The 18452-nt window shown below is 38.5% G+C and overlaps 1 protein-coding gene across 5 annotated transcripts in view; it reads right to left on the bottom strand.

The window, feature by feature from the left end:
* WWP1 (WW domain containing E3 ubiquitin protein ligase 1) overlaps positions 1-18452 on the bottom strand; it is a 56540-nt gene that overhangs the window by 14809 nt on the left and 23279 nt on the right. For 2 of the 5 annotated variants that reach the window (XM_054167417.1, XM_054167420.1), the window contains 12 exons: positions 16140-16277; positions 15976-16042; positions 13734-13915; positions 10552-10903; positions 8014-8109; positions 7222-7396; positions 5112-5166; positions 4936-5020; positions 4709-4837; positions 3471-3543; positions 3309-3380; positions 876-964 (listed from right to left, as the gene is read on the bottom strand). In XM_054167417.1, coding sequence (XP_054023392.1) covers positions 876-964; positions 3309-3380; positions 3471-3543; positions 4709-4837; positions 4936-5020; positions 5112-5166; positions 7222-7396; positions 8014-8109; positions 10552-10903; positions 13734-13915; positions 15976-16042; positions 16140-16277 — 1513 coding nt within the window. The remainder of the gene's footprint in view (positions 1-875; positions 965-3308; positions 3381-3470; positions 3544-4708; positions 4838-4935; positions 5021-5111; positions 5167-7221; positions 7397-8013; positions 8110-10551; positions 10904-13733; positions 13916-15975; positions 16043-16139; positions 16278-18452) is intronic. The other 3 variants (XM_054167418.1, XM_054167419.1, XM_054167421.1) reach the window with 3 other exon arrangements.

The raw sequence follows: 18452 nt of genomic DNA on the forward strand, positions 1-18452 counted from the left end.
CTGCAGTCACATTTTCCAATTCAGAAGCATAACCACGCACATATCCATTAGATGCTCAACTTCTGGAGACAAGCTTCCTTACAAATGCTACACATCTTCACTGCACAATTTAACACCACAAGCTACACAAAACCAGAACAAAACCAAACCAGAACATCTTTACATTACAAAATTCAAGTAAACCAGAAAAACCGCATCACCTATTCCTGGATCTGCACTAGTACCAATATTTACATCCTAACAGTTATGTTTCAGTCAAGTAGTCAGCAGTTCTCTTCTATGTAGTCAGCAAATGAAACACTTTGTATACAATTTTCCTGTTACCAGATTTTCCCTGCAAGTTCCACTTCAGATTCTAGAAAAGCTTGCAGTCTAGTTTTGCACTCCTATGCAGCCTACACAGTCTGTTGTTCTGCTGTCACCTCATGCCTGCACTACTCTCCTTTTGTTTAGGTTCTTTCTGTTAACAGGAGCCCCAGTCTGGGATTCACTTCTTTGGGGTTTTTTTTCCCTAAATAACCTTTATGTTTCCATAGTCCCCACTTCCAGGGAAGTGGGAATTTCTGATAGAAAGTTTCTGAAATAACTAAGTCTAGAGAAATTAACTGGCATTAAAAAAAAAAATAATTCCATTTAAACATCAATCTTTGTCAAAGAACAACTGAGGCCACAGATTTCCTAATGCAAGGTTATAAACCCGTAACAGTGGATGGTGTGCCTAGTTCCACTTCCTTAATGCATTATGGGGAGCTAAAAAGGTAACCAGGGTCAGACTGCAAAAGCAAATTGTTCCTTTGCTAACAGAATGCCATTAGAAATCATGGTTAGAGTGCTATTGAAAAAACAAATGATGTTTTAAGCAAATGTTATGTTACCTTGCCAAACCACCATAATCCAATCCTTCTTCTCCTCTGAATATAACATATAATCTTCTCCTCAAATCATAGGGTTTTAATGCCATAATCTACCAAAAAAAAAGTTGTAGTAAGTTACACATTGTCAATACAATTGCTCCTCCTTATTCAGATTTTATTTAATTGATACAGAAATGCCATGTATGTCAAATGTTTACACAGATTGCAAGTAATTAGACCATCTCACAGAACACACGATGAACTGTGTGCAAAAATACTAACTTAGGACTTAAAATCCCTAAGCAGCAGACTGCTAGCAAGTGGGGGAGCGTATCTGGAATTTAACATTACATGGATATCCTGTCCTTACACTCTTCCTAAGGCATTGTTGTAGTTTGAGCTGGGTGCCCCCCTGGTGCATTCACTTCCTGTGTCCAGAAGTCCAGCCCAGAGGGATGGACACAGGAAATTGTGTATTTCCTACCATAATCCTTTGCACCACTATAAGATCCAGTGCGGAGTCTGGCACTTCCTCTTTCCTTCCCTCTCCGTGACTTGGTAACTGGGGGAGAGATCTCCCGGCCATGGGCCTGATTGGGCCCAAGGCCACAGGGGGATGGGCAGTCTCAGGCCTGGCCAGCTGAGACTAGCCCAGCAGAGGGAGGGGGAAGAAGGAGCCCTGGGGGTTTTGCATGCACCCTCAGGTGGGGATGGGATCTTTCTTTGTCACTGTGCTTTGGGTTTTATGTAACATTCACCGCTTTCTATTTAAACTTTCATCACTTTTGCAATCCGGTTGCCTGAGTCGTTATTTCTGCCTGTGGTGGGGAGGGGATCTGCCCCAACCCATTACAGGCATTCATTATCATTAAACAGACAAAAGGACATTTCATCTGATACATTACAGATTTTTGGATTTAGGCAAATCACTTCAAAAAGTAATTGACTCTAATCCACAATAAGTCTAACATATTTCCTTTATCAGTGACATTGATGATGGGACAGAGTATCTTGCTGACAATACAAAACTGCGAGGCTTGGCTGATACACCTGAAGGCTGTGCAGCCATTCAGCGAAACTTGGACAGACTGGAGAGCTGAGCAAAGAGGAACCTAATGAGGTTCAACAAGGATAAGTGCAGAGTCCTGCTCCTGGGAAGGAATAATAAACTGCACCAGACCAGATTAGGAGGTAATCTGATAGAGAGTGGCTCCATAGCGAAGGACCTGGGAGTCCTGGTGGCCAATAAGTTATCCATGGGGCAGCAACATGCCTCTGTGGCCAAGGCGGCAAACAGTATCCTGCGGTACATTAAGAAGAGCGTGTCCAGCAGATCTCTCTGCCCTAGTGAAGACTCACCTAGAATACTGCATTCAGTACTGGGCTCCCCCAGTTCAATATGAACAGGGATCTACTTGAGAGAGTCCAACAGAGGGCTACAAGGATGACTAAGGGACTGGAGCACTGCCTTATGAGGAAAGGCTGAGCAACCTGGGGCATCTTAATCTGGAGAGGTGAAGGCTGAGAGGAGATCTAATAAATGTATATTACTATACAAAGCCTGGGTGTCAAGAAGGAAGGGACAGCCTCTTCTCACTTGCACTCTGTAACAGGACAAGAGGCAAAGGAAGTAAACTACAGCAGAGGAAGTTCCACCTCAACATGAAGAACTTCGTTACTGAAAGGGTCACAGAGCACTGGAACAGGCTCCCTAGAGAGGCTGTGGAGTCTCCTTCTCTGGAGACTTTAAAGACCTTTCTGGATGTGTTACTGTGCAACCTGTGCTAGATTATAAGGTCCTGCTCTGGCAGCAGGGTTTGACTCGAAGATCTCCAGAGGTCCCTTCCAACCCCTAACATCCTGAGATCCATTAATAATATATTTTTCACTTGTACAGAATTCCTTACAAGAGGTTTTGATGGGGTGACTGTAGCAAGAATCGCTTATTGCAGAGAAAAAAGGAACATACACTGGTTACAAACTAAGTGCTCGAGACCTGTAAGCTTCAAGGAAAAAACAGGACACCAGTCTTAACTGGAGAAAACAGCATTTTGTAAAGTATCTAGCAACACACAAGAATCAGAAAAGCAAATCCAATGTGATTAAGTTAAGATAGCATGCAATGTGGTCAAGCTATATCACTCTTTACCACAGGATGTGGTAAATGCAAAAAGTTCACAAGTAAAGCACAGACAAGATCACAGAAGAGAAGTCCCTTGATGACTACCAAAATACTCAGAAACCACATCAAGCTGAAGCAGCATTTCAGTTGTAAACAGTTGGGAGCTGAAAGAGCATTTGGTGAAAGCATTATATATGTTACTTCTGCTCTTACAGGCTTCCCTTTGGCTAACACTAGAGAAAGATTACTGTGCCTGAAGGACCATTAATCTGAACTCTTATGTTCTTGTGCTTTTTCCTGATAAACAAACACAATGATCTTTGCAGGCTTACTTGCTGGAAGGAATCCTCAAACAAAGTCTGTCGGGATACATTGATTTTCACATGGCTTGGCAGTGCATTGGACTGTAAGCATAAAACAGCAACGTTAAAAGGCAGGGGATAAAAACGTGAATTCAAATAGTTTCAAAAAGTAAATAAGTAATTAATGAGTACCTGACACAAGTAACGGAAATGAGCAAGTTTCCACCTAAAGCTACGCTCATATGCAATCTGTGGCCCTTTATTTCTGTAAGGAAATATATTTAAGACACATTAACCACACAGACATCAAAGGTACTTTCAATGCTAAACACAAGCATGTAGATTTCAAAAACACACAGAACTTGTTAAAGTGAGGTAGTGGCAGAAACAAAATGAAATTGATGATAGAATTGTTTTGGTTGGAAAAGTCCTCTAAGATCATCAAGTCCAACCACCAACCTAACAATACCATTGCTCAAAGTGCCATGCCTACATATTTTTTGAACACCCCCAAGGACTGTGCAGCCTCTTTCAATGCTAACCACCACTTGAGTGAAGAAATTTTTCCTAATATCCAATCTAAACCTCCCCTGGAACAATTTCAGGCCATTTTCTCTTGTTCTATCGCTTGATACTAGGAAGAAGACATTTGTTTCAGTCAGACAACTTTCCTTTCCACTGTGCCCTCATTATTTTTTTTAGCATTGTGCATGTGCTTAAGATGCTGCAAGGCAATTTACTAAATTTGAGATCTAGAGGATTTCAAATCCCTATCAGTGTTATAAAAATTACAAGCCAACTACAGGAGAGCCATCTGATTTTCTGTCTTAACTGAGAGAAAGAGTGCAAAAATCAGGCTTCAGAAATTCGTCTGCTTGTGGAACTACATATGAATTTGTAGTAGAATGCTCTATAGATTCTTTGAATGGAAGACCAGCAGCATCTCATCAGAAGTAAACCCTACCCTACACAAAAAATATTAAGACAGCCCCCCACAGGTAGATCAATACTTCTGACTAAATTAGTTTTAATGGATTTGCATGCAAAATTAGTGGAATGTATTTAGAACTACTTTGTTCAGACATTAATGTTACTAGAGAGTGTATAACTGTAAGTAATACTCATTACAATTGCTGACTGTTCCTTTAAAAAATTAACTATTAATCACAACATTTGTTCAAGTTTACCTCTTCATTTAAAAAACTACTACAATCTTAGTATTTGAAAAGTTTATAAAAACTACTGACCCTTAGAGTAGTACAGCAAAGTGTGCCATAGATAAACTGACAGTTAAAGCCTAAAAATAGATTAAATTTGCAGAACAATAATTTAGTGCTCAATTTCAGCATAGATTATTTTCTACTATGAGAAGACTTTGTTATTAAACTATAACAAAATGTTTAATAGAAGGTATTTTATTTCTCACTTACACAGAAGATTTCCCAGTACGAGGATCATTGAAGGTGGTGGTTCTCGTATTATGGTCAACAAAGTATCGGACACCTTCTCTGGTATATCTGATTTCCCAGCCCTCTGGAAGAGGGTCCTCATTTTGTAAACTGCAGAAGAAATTGCAGACAGTACTTTTTCCCCTGTATCATGACATACAAGAATTAAGCAGGATCTTTTTATCTGCACAGTCAATATACACACCTACCCTTGAGTTCGAGGGTCTTCCCACTGTGTTGTCTTTGTGTTATGATTTACAAAATACACCCTATCATTTGAATCCACTCTCCTTTCTAGAGGAAAAAAAGAAAAAACACTATACAACAATTGCATTCCCAATTTCTACAACTGTCACTTCCTGAAATTAACAGCTAATTAACTTACCCCAGCCTGGTGGTAAAGGCCCAAGTGGATCATTTTCTGCTGACAACATTGAAGCCTATTGAAAAACAAGGGGACATTCAGTTAAGTCAAATACTAGTCATACTTGTTTGTTAATGTGTTTTAAGACTAGCACAAGTTCTGAAAGCCATTAAATATTTTTAAAACATCATGCCCCTTTTAGTCTGCTTTTCTGAAGAAACAGATTATGTAACAGTGATTGGTACACATGCCTCCACCATTTCCACAAACAATGTGTTCTCCCTCCCTTCCTACAGCAAGCTGGAGAGGGTCAGTGGTCTTCAACAAGTACAGTTCACACAAGTTTGGAGGAAGCACATATAGACAGATAAACAGAATGTTCTTGCTTAAGAACATGTTTTACCATAACAAACATTTTCAAGCACAGTGATTATTGCCAGCACAGGGGGTTTTACTTCCTCAGTACATGCTAACTTCCCTGGGAGTTCAGCTATTTTCAGACTTTGTTGTTCTTCACAAATACAGCTGCATTCATTAAAATATGTGGATGGTTAAAATTATGCTAATAATCCACAAGGTTACAAAGGAGGGGAGAAAATAGATAAAAGCCCCAGATTCAAATATTACATAAAGCCATGCCAAGCCATGCAGAAGTTCCCTCAGTAGCTCCCAAGAATATAAAGCATGAGAAAAGAAAGCGAGGGAAGGGACTTTTTATAAGGGCTTACAATGATGAAAGGGAATGGATTGAAGCTTGAGGAGGTTAGTTTTAGACTGGATATTAGAATGAAATTCTTTACAGTGAGGGTAGGAGACACTGCAACAGGTTGCCCAGAGAGGTGGTGGATGCCCGCTCCCTGGACATGCTCAAGGCCAGGTCAGATGAAGAGGATGCAAAAAGGACGGAGCCAGGTTGGTTTTGCTGATGCCCAATGACAGGACAAACAGCAACAGGCCCAACATTGGGAGATTCCCTCTGAACTCTAGAAAGCACTTTTCCCCTGTGAAGGTGACCAAGCACTGGCACACATTGGCCACAATGGTTGTGGAGTCTCCACCCTTGGAGATATTTAAAAGCTATCTGTACACAGTCACAGCTGCATGCTGGCTCTAGGTGGTCCTGCTTGAGCAGGGAGGTTGGACCATGAGAAGTCCCTTTTAGCCTCAACAAGTCCAACTTTTTGTAACTGCGTAAGACAAATTGACTTTGACTAAAGAAAAATATATAGTGATACATATTTCTGGTATTGCTAGTGATGTCATATATGTCTAATTAGATAATAGGAGGCTCAGAATTGTTAAATGTAAAAATAGTGCAGTATCGTTTCAGAGGGGTCCATAAATGAAGTCCATCAAATTCAAAGCAAAGTTAGGTCTGTGGATGTGGAGTCCTAGTCCAATGAAGCTGTTTCAGACTTGCACTTACAACTTCTTTAAAAGGTTCCATCTTAGCTACATATCACAAATTCTTTGGGACTGGATCTGTTTTTTTAAGAGGCCAAGCCCAATTCTAAACATGGACTGTCTAGAAAGACAGTGACATGGTGACACCGTCATTCATAACTCTGAAAAAGCAACTACACTCTTCATCCAGCCACGTACAGAAAAATCCATCTCAAGAAATATCTTCTTTGGAGCTACTCATATATTCTTCAGGAAGAAGTGAGTGAGCAAATATCTGAGAGAAATGGAAAACCATGTTGGAAATTCCAGAGCTGAACCAGATGTGTATAAGCTTCAAAATGAGCTCAAAGTAAAAGAATTGCCACCTGTACTAATGAATGACTCCTAATGACTAAAACAGTTTTGAAGGCCCTTTAATGTTCAAAGTGCCCATAACTCAGCTTTTAGGCTCCCTTTTGGTTAAGGAACATTTTTAGCGTTACCTCTTAATTACTGTCATTAAAAGCCGTAAGCATCTTCCAGCACACAAGGCTCAAGTTCTGGAACAGACTCAGAAGGGAGTGCTTTTCACCCTTCACATTTTTCAACAGACAGAATCTGAATTACAGATGCCATGCATCTCACACCACATATGCTTGCACAGTTACAAAATCAAGTCAGGAAAAGTTAAAGAACAGAAAGTATGCCTATTCTTCTTTACCCATTTTAAATGTTATGCAAAAGTTACCGAATAGAGGTATCGTTGGTTAAATTGTTGCATAGCTCCCTGCAGTTGATTCCGTTGAGATTGCCATTGCTCAAAGTTCCTGACCGATTCCATTGTTGGTCGCTGCCACGTTGTTGTTCTGGTGTTGTGATCCACATAGTAAACTCTCCCACGATCATCAACTCTTCGTTCCCAGCTTTCAAGAAACACAAATGTTATCAGCTAAACTTTTCAGTAATGTTACATAACTGATTTTTTCTTCATGATGAATTTCTAGACAGATCTCGAAGGAAGTACTGGAGTCACAAGAATTATCTGAATGTCTAAAGCATACAAAAGCACTCCCCAGCTTTATTGGTAGAAGGACAACCACACTAAGCAAACAGACTTCAGAATGCTCAGCTCTCCATCACCTCACTCTTAACTCTGTCAATCCAATCCCTGTGACCCTAAGCAATGGTGGCAGGCATCACAGAAAACACTTGGCCTGGAAATCTGGTCTTTGAAACCAGTGCACTACACCTTGTGATGCCACCTAAGCAAATGCTTGTGTTTTAAAGGAAGAACAAAATGATTTAGCGACTATATTTCAGCAAGTCATCAGAATGAGTGACATATACCCTACCAACATTCCTGTAACAACAGCTACAATTAACAGAATTCTTAATTAACTGAAAGCTAGTATTTCTTAATAGCTGATGTGTAATAAAGTGTCTTTGAGCTACTTATATAAGGTGGTCTTTTTCCTGCTCCAAACAAACAAACAAATAAATAGTACATTTGCCACATTTAAATCAAAAAAGCCTACATTACCCAGGAGGTAAGGGCTGTGGTCTTTCCCATGTTGTAGTTCGTGTGTTGTGATCAACATAATAGGTTCTACCGTGAGGATCCTTCCTTTGTTCCCACCTTCAAGACAAGAAGGCTTTCATGTACATCAAGCTGAAAAGGCTTCCTTCGGACTTATTTCCCACTAAGCCAAAAAAAAGTATCTTGGTATTGAATGAAAATAGTATGATCCAAACCTCATTACCGAATACAAAAGAAAACTCACTTTAGCATCTCCTTCAGTTACCTCCTGCTTGAACTGATATCATCATGAACACTTCTAACAGGGATTTGGTATATAAAATGAGCACACAGCAATATTCACAAGCATTCCAATTCTATTTGAAATATCTGAAAACAAAGTCAATTATCAGCTCCAATCTTGGATGCTAAAATAACCTCATTCAAAAGAGCATAGAGACACATTCTTTGCATTTTCAAGTAGATGCCTCTCTCAAAAAAAAGCCCAGTGGGATTGTTAAACACTGTTCCCTATATCAAACAAACAACAGATCTTTCAGTGTGAACTCACAATGTGTGCTGTCATACAATCACAGAATGGTTTGGGTTGGAAGGGACCTCCAAAGGTCATTTAGTCCAACCCTCATGCAGCTGGCAGGGACATCCTCTACTACATCAGGTTGTCTAGAGCCCTGTCAAGCCTGTTCCTGAATCAGCCTACCCCAAGGATGGAGTCTCAACTACGCCCCTGGGCAACCTCTTCCAATGTTCCACCACACTCATGGCAAAGAACTTGTTCCTAACATTAAAGCTAAACCTACTCTTCTCTAATTTCAAACCACTGCCCCTCAACCTATCACTACAGGCCCTTTACAGTCATCTTGTAGGCCCTCTTCCTGGTAAACTCCACATCCAATATCCCTGGGGATTATTCTGTCAGTTTTAGTTTCAAAGCAAAATGACACTGAGAATTAAGTGAGAGCCAATTATAAATAATTGACATTTCATGCTGCTGAGAACTACTATAATGGGAGAGAAAACCAGTATAAATGTTAAATAAAAAGCTGAAGCCCTTGCTTACATTAGACGTGGGTTTGTTTTTCAAACATATGCTTTACAGAATCACAGAATCACCAAGGTTGGAAGAGACCTCAAAGATCATCAAGTCCAATCTGTCACCACAGACCTCATGACTAAACCATGGCACCAAGTGCCACGTCCAATCCCCTCTTGAACACCTCCAGGCATGGTGACTCCTCGTAGGGCTTGTGCTCGACATAATTAATTAGCTCCTAAAACCACAGGCAGAACACCTTGCCTGCTACTCATAGGATTTGATGTGCATTTTCTCACTACTACAGAGTATCCTATAAAACTCCTACAAAATGTTTTCTGCAATTCAAAAGGTCAAACACTCACAGTACAAGAAGATAAGAGAAACAAGCAGCATGTTAAGGAGTTACTAGGGCTGAACATAATAGATTTGGGGTGGGGAGGGGCAAGGAACCACACTAAAGAAACATCCCAGAAACACAATCAGGGAAGAATGATGAAATGCATTTGGCCATAGCATGCACTGTGCCTGCAACTCATGACAAGTCTTCAACAGGAAAGTATGTCAAAAACTCAGAGGGAAAAAAAAGACTGTGAAGGGGACCTACAGGAGTTCCCTCCTATGAAGAACTTCCATTATCAAAGCATCTGAAAATTTAACATTTTTGCAACTCTTCCCCAGAAATATATATACAAAAGCTCTATCTTTTTAGATGCCTGTTCTCATGTTTATCCAACTCAACCAAAGTGTCACTTAACTCACTGAACCTGGAGCAGGTCCAAGAAAGGCTCTAAAAACACAGATACAATGTGTAAGCATGTTAAAAACATGCTGAGAATTACTATTTAGAATATTATGGAAATGTGAAGACATCTTTTCACCCAAACATGAGAGCATCTATAAAAAAGAAAATGTTAACATCTCTATATATATTTTAGTATGTACTATGTCTTTATTTAATGTTTAAGCACATTTTTAACTTTGCATTTAAGGGTTAGGACTACAGAAGTCGTTTCTAACAATCTAAGAGAATTAAGAGTTTCTAGCTATTCTGAGTGCTTGAAACCCACATTTTTATCTATAGTATTGTTGATCTCACTGTTACACAGTAAACATCTACAAGTACTTCTAAACTACTTTACTAATATTCACTTCCCTGTATTTTGGTCCCTACTACACTCTCATAGATTAAGAACAAAAGGAGTAACAAATTATGACCCAAATACATTGGAATGTATCAGTCGAGAAGTCTTCACATGCGTAATAGCCAAGAGTTTGTCTATTTAAATCCCAGTACCACCTCAGCAAATTAGTTGGCAGTTGCTACTATCTGGGACAAGAGCTACTAGCCAGTTATAGCATCAGTATAAACCCCGTTTTAGATCAAATAACCCTGTCTCAGCCAACCGACCTACATTTGGCAACGTCAGTGTAGAATTAAATATCTGTTTCTTCATATGCATGCTCAGATGAAACATAATTATAGCATGAAAATGAAGCCCACATACCCTGGTGGCAAAGGCTCTGTACAGGTGTTACCAGGCTGCTGTCTTACAGGTTCTGCAGATGTACTTGAGGAGGAGGAGGAGGACTCTCTTGGTTTTGCTGCATCTGCTGATGTACTGTTTCTAGCATTAGGCTGAGCACAGTCTGTTGCAGCTGTAGGTTCCAGTCCAGCAGATGCAGCTGGTAACGTAGAAGCATGGCTTTCAGAAGAGTTAGCTGCTTCTGTTGTTGACTGAGGTTCTGCTGTGGTGTTAGTGCAATCTGAAGGCATGGGAGCTTCAGCTGAACCTGTCAGAGCCTCAGAGACAGAAGAATCACCAGCTTCTGGTGCGGAGGTGGATGACTCGCCATTAGCTGAGAAATGGGAAAAAAACAGTTGTGTATCAGAATCTGATGAGATTTCATTTTCAAATGACCAGCCTCTGGAGTAAACTGTACAGAAGTAATAAGTTTAAGTTGCAGCTATATGCCATAAACAGTATTTCTGTCCAATTACAAAATGTCACAATGCACCTGCCTCTGTTAAACCTGCAATTAAAACTTAACAGTCTGAAAGCCATTCTCTCTATCTCTCTGCTAAGGCAATTTATTAGTTTCTTCACATCTTTATGAACTCAGCATTCTACCTTACTTAGTATTCAGCTAACATAACTTACACTTCAATGACTGAACAAAATTATTTTGGAATCACAAAGTAAATCAATTTCTGTCTCTGAAAGAACAATACAAATGTCATCCAACTCAAGCAAGCATAATCTCATAAAAGGTTTAAAGCACGTGTGGATTTAGCATGGGGCTAAGGCGGCTTTATTACTCCCAAGTCCACCTGACCAACAATACCAATCATCTGCACAGCTTAACAGAAAAATAACTCAGCACAAGGTCTTGCCTTAACTTAAGTGAGGTATAGCAGACAGTAGGACTCACATCAAACATTGGGGCCCTTTTGAAGTACTGCAACATCATTCTCAGCTTTCATTTTCTGCACTACCAATCAACACTAAATAGTGACAATTCTACTTAAACCCACCAGTCTGCACATGTTTTAGACCTGGAACTATCTTTCTAACGTGACTAACTATAACATGTAACAAACTTCAACTAATTTTCTACCTATACTATCAGCTTACAATTCTAAGGATTGAGATCAATACAATTCCATAGAATCATAGAATCAGTCAGGGTTCGAAGGGAGCACAAGGATCATCTAGTTCAAATCCCCCTGCCATGGGCAGCAACACCTCACACTAGAATTTCTCTCTTCTCATAACCTTACTGATACATTTTGAAGACTTCATTTCATATAACACTTTTACAAAGAGCTTCTGCTCATTACATGTCTCATGTATATCAAGTCAGCAATTTCTCACCTTCCCAGATGGTCAGAAAAGCAGGTCAAAGATTTGCAGACAATAAAACCTTCATCAGCACCTATCTACATTAGCAACTCAGTTTCTTTAAGAAATTATCACTCAGCCATAAATATTTTCCTGATATGCATAATGAAAAGCATGCTTTTACAAGCAGCAGCAGATTTCTAAGATCTGTAAATGCATTGCTTTTTGAACACAGCTATTCCAGGGTAATGCATCACTACTACTAGCTCACACAAAACAGATAAACATGTTAACAACATTCAGGTGTGTCAAAACTTTGTATTACTGCACCAAAAGCAAAGCATGACATTAAAAATAAAGCAAAAATCATAACTATGATCTCTGCTTTAACTTGCAAAAAAATTATTTCAATAGAAAAAAGGAAAAAAAAATAAATGAAATTGCAGGTTTCATTAAACAAAACCAAAACATTCAATTCATCCACATGAAAGAGTGAATGAGATAACATAACAAAGTTAGGAGCAAAATAACTGAAAATCATCAGTTCTTTTAGTAAGCTGATCTCCAAAACAGATCTATAAAACATTACATTAACTGATTACCTCAGCAATTAGACCTAAAGTAGCAACTCTGGTATCATCACATGAAATTACAATCCCACTAAGTACAACAGGGGAAGGGGTGGAAGTAAAGTCTGCCACGATCACACGCCAGAGACCTTGCCTTGAAGTCTCCACCAGCTGGTACAGTAGTTGAAACCTGCTGTATCAGTGCCACAGTGCAAGCTGAGTGAATATTTCATCAATATTACTCTTTGAACAAATCAATTAGCTTTGCAATTACCCTCTCCTAACACAGATTACAAACAGACCTCTGTGCTACTGAAGAAAAAGGGAGCAATGCCTAAATAATGTATATGCTCTCTGGCCTTCAACTGAAAGACAGAGGAATCAAGTTCAAGTTCTTCAAATAGAGAAATGCTTCAGAGGAGGCCTAATTTAATTATCACCTTTTAAAGTTCACAATTGTTTCTGCTATCTTCCCACCATACTCACATTTCCCACTCTATTACAGAAAATCTGATAGTCTCTGTTCTACTGTTTATTAAGAGCTTGCCTATTTCTGTTTAAGGTCATCTTTTTCCTTTGCTATCCCTCTCTCCAAACGTTCAAAGAAGTCAGAAAGTGCTTAGAAAGTATAGCCATTATCAGATGCACAGTTTTGCCAGAGAAGCAAAGATTAATGTAAAAAAACCCAAAAGCCAAACCAACAAGACCCAACCACATTTATTTTTCCATGTTTTACTCTACTGAATATTAATTGTAGTCATAAAAAAAGTTGGTTGTGTTTAGGAGGAAAATCAAATTTAGTATTTGTTATGAAACAGCAGACCTTTAGAAAAAATTAGAAGGCAAGAAGAATCTACAACACACCTCAGCTCAGAGCACAGCAATTCCACTACAGAACTAAAAATCAGATTTATCTAATGACAAAAGAGATTTAGTTATAGTTATTCAAATCAATAGCGAAAGAAAACTGATTTTTCCTCAAGATAATCAGTAATACTATTTAGTCACCTGGAACTGAAAAACTGAAGTTTTGGACACTTTACATCTTTCTTCATCAGCTCACACGAAGTAGGAAATTTAGCACACTGAAAAATAGATCTACTCCATAAAAATTCACAAAAGCAGACACACACAAGAGTATAAATTCAACTCCAGGAATGTCCTCCCAATATTTCTAAAATCTAACAAAAAATGTATAGAAAAAGTGGCTCAACTTCAGAAACATTTCAAGCAGATAAAGCCTTATGGAACATGTTCTCATAACTCTCCCATTCTTACCAGTGCTGTTGACAGGTTGAGCTTCAAGTGGTTTTGGTACTGGTGCATTTTTGGGTCTGGTTGCAACGTGAGTAGGAGATGGTGTGCTGTCTCCATTAACAGCTTCTATACAGAACGTATTCTGCACTACAGAGTTGGATGGTACTTGATTGTCTATTCCATTAGAAATGTCACAAGCAGATCTTGGCAAAAATAAAACATCAGTTTAGGTTACTACAAACAACATGTTTAATAGTTACGCAGCTAAACCAATCCTGCACTAAATCATGCTAACGAAAGAAAGAAATGGAAGGAAATTAACAACAGTTTATAACACAATGTTTGCAGCCCATAAAACACTCAAGTGCAAGATCAAGCCTATTAAGAAACAAGGGGCAAATTTTCATTTTGAGGACTTCAGATACTTAAAACAGATACAACTTTTCATTTCCACTTCATCTTTTACTTGCAATGACATACTAGAATGGAGCTGAGCAGACTGATGTTCCTGCCAGCATCTTCCAAAACTGCCTTAGGGAACCTTCCCAAGCCCAGCTAGGAGCAGGAAAAAAATTTCCCTCATTAAGCAAATGAAACAATTGGGTTTGTTTGGCATATGTCTGAAAATTATTCTAGTTGTAACGTAAGAAAATAACAAAACTCTCCCTCAGCAAAAGGAAAACAAGACAAGCTTTTCTATACGTAGGCAGGATGGAACACTGCAGGGACAGAAACACAGGTAGCTCTGTTTACAAGCCCACAACAGAAATAAATGTAGTGTAAGGGCTTTTGAACAGGAAGTCTTGTTTTACTCAAGACTATCCCAAAAATGCTTAAAACGACCCACTAGAAACACACTGTGGAAATAACATTCACTGACAAATCCTCATCTTCTCAGGGAGTAGAGGCTTACAATTAGCAAAGTTAAACCAATGACCATAAGTGTGAGAAGTGTTAGAGGTCCCACTCTGCAGAGTAAGAAAGGAAGAAACAGAACTTCTATGCTACCTTACCCAATTCAAAAGAAATACTATTAAAAAAGGAATTTTACTTTATTTGTAAAATGCCTTTTCAGTTCTAGACTAAAAAGTCCTTGCTAAAGAAATGAACAAACGCTACTTGAGAACTATTTTTCATCTCCTAATTTTAAAACTGCAAATCAAAACTGTTGAGAGCTGAATGAAAAAGTGCTGTAATCAAAATACCAACATCAAGACCAGGATCCTAGTAGCGGCCACTCCAGCAACAACAGCTGAATGAAAATTGGTAATTGATTACTACTGTTTCAAAGTGGTCTACAGATTGTTTCAAATCACTTTTAACAATCCCAAACCTTTATAATAGAAACTAAGGAGAAACAACTTTATCCTCACTCCCTCTTATTGGCACCCATGGAGGAACAAACTTCCACATAATCAAAATGAGATTGAATCAAATCAAGCGCACAAGAACAAATGTGTCCCTGACACTCAAATTCATAGCAACTGTATGTTTTTTCATTCACATTGTCAAGAACTTAACAAAAAGAGGTTCACTGCAAGGTAGCTGAGCAGGTCAGCAACATTAAATTGATCTGAATGCCTGTCACTTCCCTAGTGGTGGAGGGACAAACAGCCTACTCCTCCTTAGGCCGTCCAGCAGCTGGTATCAAGATGGAAAAGCTAAGAATGAAGCTTTAAACTGATACCAAAACCTTTTGCTTGCCACTGCAGGTTGAAGCTAGCAAACCCTCTGCCTCAGTGTTCTGATCATGACTTTCAAAAAGGAACTGGGTGAGGGAGAAATAATTTAGGGTTTTTTTTTCCTTCTTCCTTCCGTTCTGATGGTACATTGCAGCAAGTTTGTACACATGAATAGAAATGGTTTTTAAACAGAAGAAGAAAACAAATGTTGAATAAGTACAGAAAACCACAGTGAACCACTGCTCCCCTAATCTCTGCTGCAGCATGTAGTAGACTTCCACTCAGTTGATTTTTCACAGAGGACTACACATCCAAGAAGCAATGGTAAAGTAGTAGAGAGTAGACTCTACCAGCAGAGGAAGAACAGAGTTGTAAACTTAATTCTTCTCAAGCTAATTGTGATACAACTTACATTACTAAAATTTGGGGCAACATAATTTAGGGCTTTGCAGTTAAAACCTATTGCCCTCAAAAAATATGTATTTCAAAAAACAAGACAAGACACAAGCAACCCAACCATTCCAACTGAGAAACTTGTTTATATACTTCATACAGTGTAAGACACAAAAACAAATTCCAACCTGGATGTACTTCTTGCCGAAGCATCTCTGCTTTCATGCACAGCCTCGCCATTTTGCTGAACTTCTACTGAACGGTAAGAAACAAATTCAATAGAAATATTCTATTATCTCTGTTTGAAATCTTAAGCAAAATATTACCAACTGATTTAATTATTTTAACTTACTGGTTGCTGATGAACTGAGATTTGTAAGAGATTCCTGTTCAACAACCAAACCATCTAGCACAACTGTCAGTTCACCTGTTTGCACCATGCCACTCTTGTTTTCCAAAGAGAGTTTCAACTGTTCTTTCACCTTCTCCACTAAAAATGGAGTTGGGGTGGGTAGGGTGAGAGAAGGAGAGAAGGAATAAAGGAAAGATTAAATTCTAAACAGCATTAAAAGAGATTTTTCAACACAAAAATATGATATCTGTATTTAGTTGTACAAAACTGAGCATGAGAGGTACTCGGATGTTTCAAAGCAACATAGAATTCTGTGTAAATTTAAATCCACTGTGGGTAAAAGCACCCTTTACTGTAGAAATAAACTGGCCATCTACATAGATTATTCCACAGGTATGCTACAGGATCCATGTTTCTCAGTACTTTGTTGCTAATGATTATCCAGGCTTGCTGTTTCCACTAAGCCCCTTCTGAAATTATGCGCTACTTTATATAACATGAGAAGGCTTAGAGCCAAACAACTTCTGAACTACACATCCAAATACTACAAGTCAGGGGGAACCTCATTCTATAACCAGAGCTTATATTCATTTCTCATGTCACCCACCAAAAGTAATGCTGAGAGCACTAAAAAGATCACTTTGAGGAAGAAGTAAATGCAAAGAATACATAGAGTCCTTCTTCCTTTTTCAAATTATTTTTAGTAAATCCTTACTAGCATTTTCATAGATCTCAACTCCAAGGATTAAACAGAAGCAGAGATGATACCTCAAGTAAACAAAACTTAAATCAGAGACTACTTTCACTAAAAGGAATTTTGAGATAATTGAGATATACCAAATATATATATACATGGTGCAAGAAAAGAATTCAATCTGACTGATAAGCAATGCACACATTTGTAGAGAGAAATACATAATCCAGAGGTAAAATGTGCAGAGGATGCTGCATAATTCTCTCTACAGCAACTCTTACTAGCAGAGAGGTTAAAGCTATGTATCATAAATCCAAACATAGTCAGCATCCATTAATCAGGTTAAAAAGCTTAAGGCCTTTTAGTATTTGCAGTCTCAGATTAAAAGATTCATTTTTCAAGATATACTACCCTATTTCCCTCCATATGATTCCAAGCTAAAGTTAAAGCTCTCTGTGCAACTTTATATATGAAGGTAGCATTTCCTTATTTTCTTCATTCTTAGCATACATCATAAATGAACAATAACCATGGAAACAGGGAAAGCTCCCAAAAGCTATTGCCAAATATCTCCAAGCTGTTACGTTAAAGAGCAGTTTTGATAGTGCACAGTTGGGCAGCAGTTACCAGCAAACACCCACTGCTATATTACAATGGATGAAAGATGAAACTAGCCTGCCACTGAGTTGATAAATGAACATATTTATAAATCATCATTTCTGCAAAGGGTGACTGGTTTAGCTTCCACCATTTTAACACTTTATCTCCCCAAACCAGATCAACAGTTGGTTGTAGTCCATCTGAGCTGGCAAGAAAACTGAGAGGGGCTTGGGCAGCAATTCATTACTGGTGGTGTCTAGCAAGAGAAAGTAACGGCACTAATTCCAAAGTTCCTGCATTTAGAGGACTTCCCCTTTACATTTTCTTCAGGAAACAGCCTTTCATGTGTTGCATTTTAAACTAGGCATCAATGACTGAGCAACTGAAGAACACAAATCAATTATTCTCCCGCTGAATTATTGGGTAATTTGGAGTGTGTCAAACTGCTAACCTACCCAAATCAGAAACCCTACACATTAATTAATTTTGGTGCAACCATTCCCTGAAAGAATTTCCCCCATTGTTGGTTCCTATATCCCCTGGATCTACAGTAATAAAATATTAGCTATTTTGTTAGAAATAGCTAAAATATTAACTACTTGCATTGCTAGTATTATTCAACCCAGTGTCTTCTGAGACAAGGGGGAGGGGACATTTTTAAAATTAAGCCATTTTTCTGCTTAATTATGGAATCTTGGCAGAATCTTTATAATACTGCTGAAGAAACCTCACTTGATTTTCTATTGAGTGTCAACTTTCTGTAAGAATTGAGAAGTGAAGCTTTTTTTTTTTTTTTTTTTAAGCTCTCCTGTACTCCCATCTCCCTAAACAGAGCTCTCAGGTTTGTAAATCTAACTTATAAAAAGAGTAGAGATTGGTTTAGCTGGAATTCTACTGCCACTTGGAGCGGAATTTAAAGTGTGGATTCACCATCTTCTTTAGTAATAATAAAAAAAAAATAAAAGCAAAAAGCAAATTAGATAGAGAAGACCTGTTTTAATTCTATTAAAGACAATTAT

The sequence above is a fragment of the Dryobates pubescens genome, chromosome 14 (genome assembly GCF_014839835.1).
Source record: "Dryobates pubescens isolate bDryPub1 chromosome 14, bDryPub1.pri, whole genome shotgun sequence".
Taxonomy (NCBI): Eukaryota; Metazoa; Chordata; class Aves; order Piciformes; family Picidae; genus Dryobates; species Dryobates pubescens.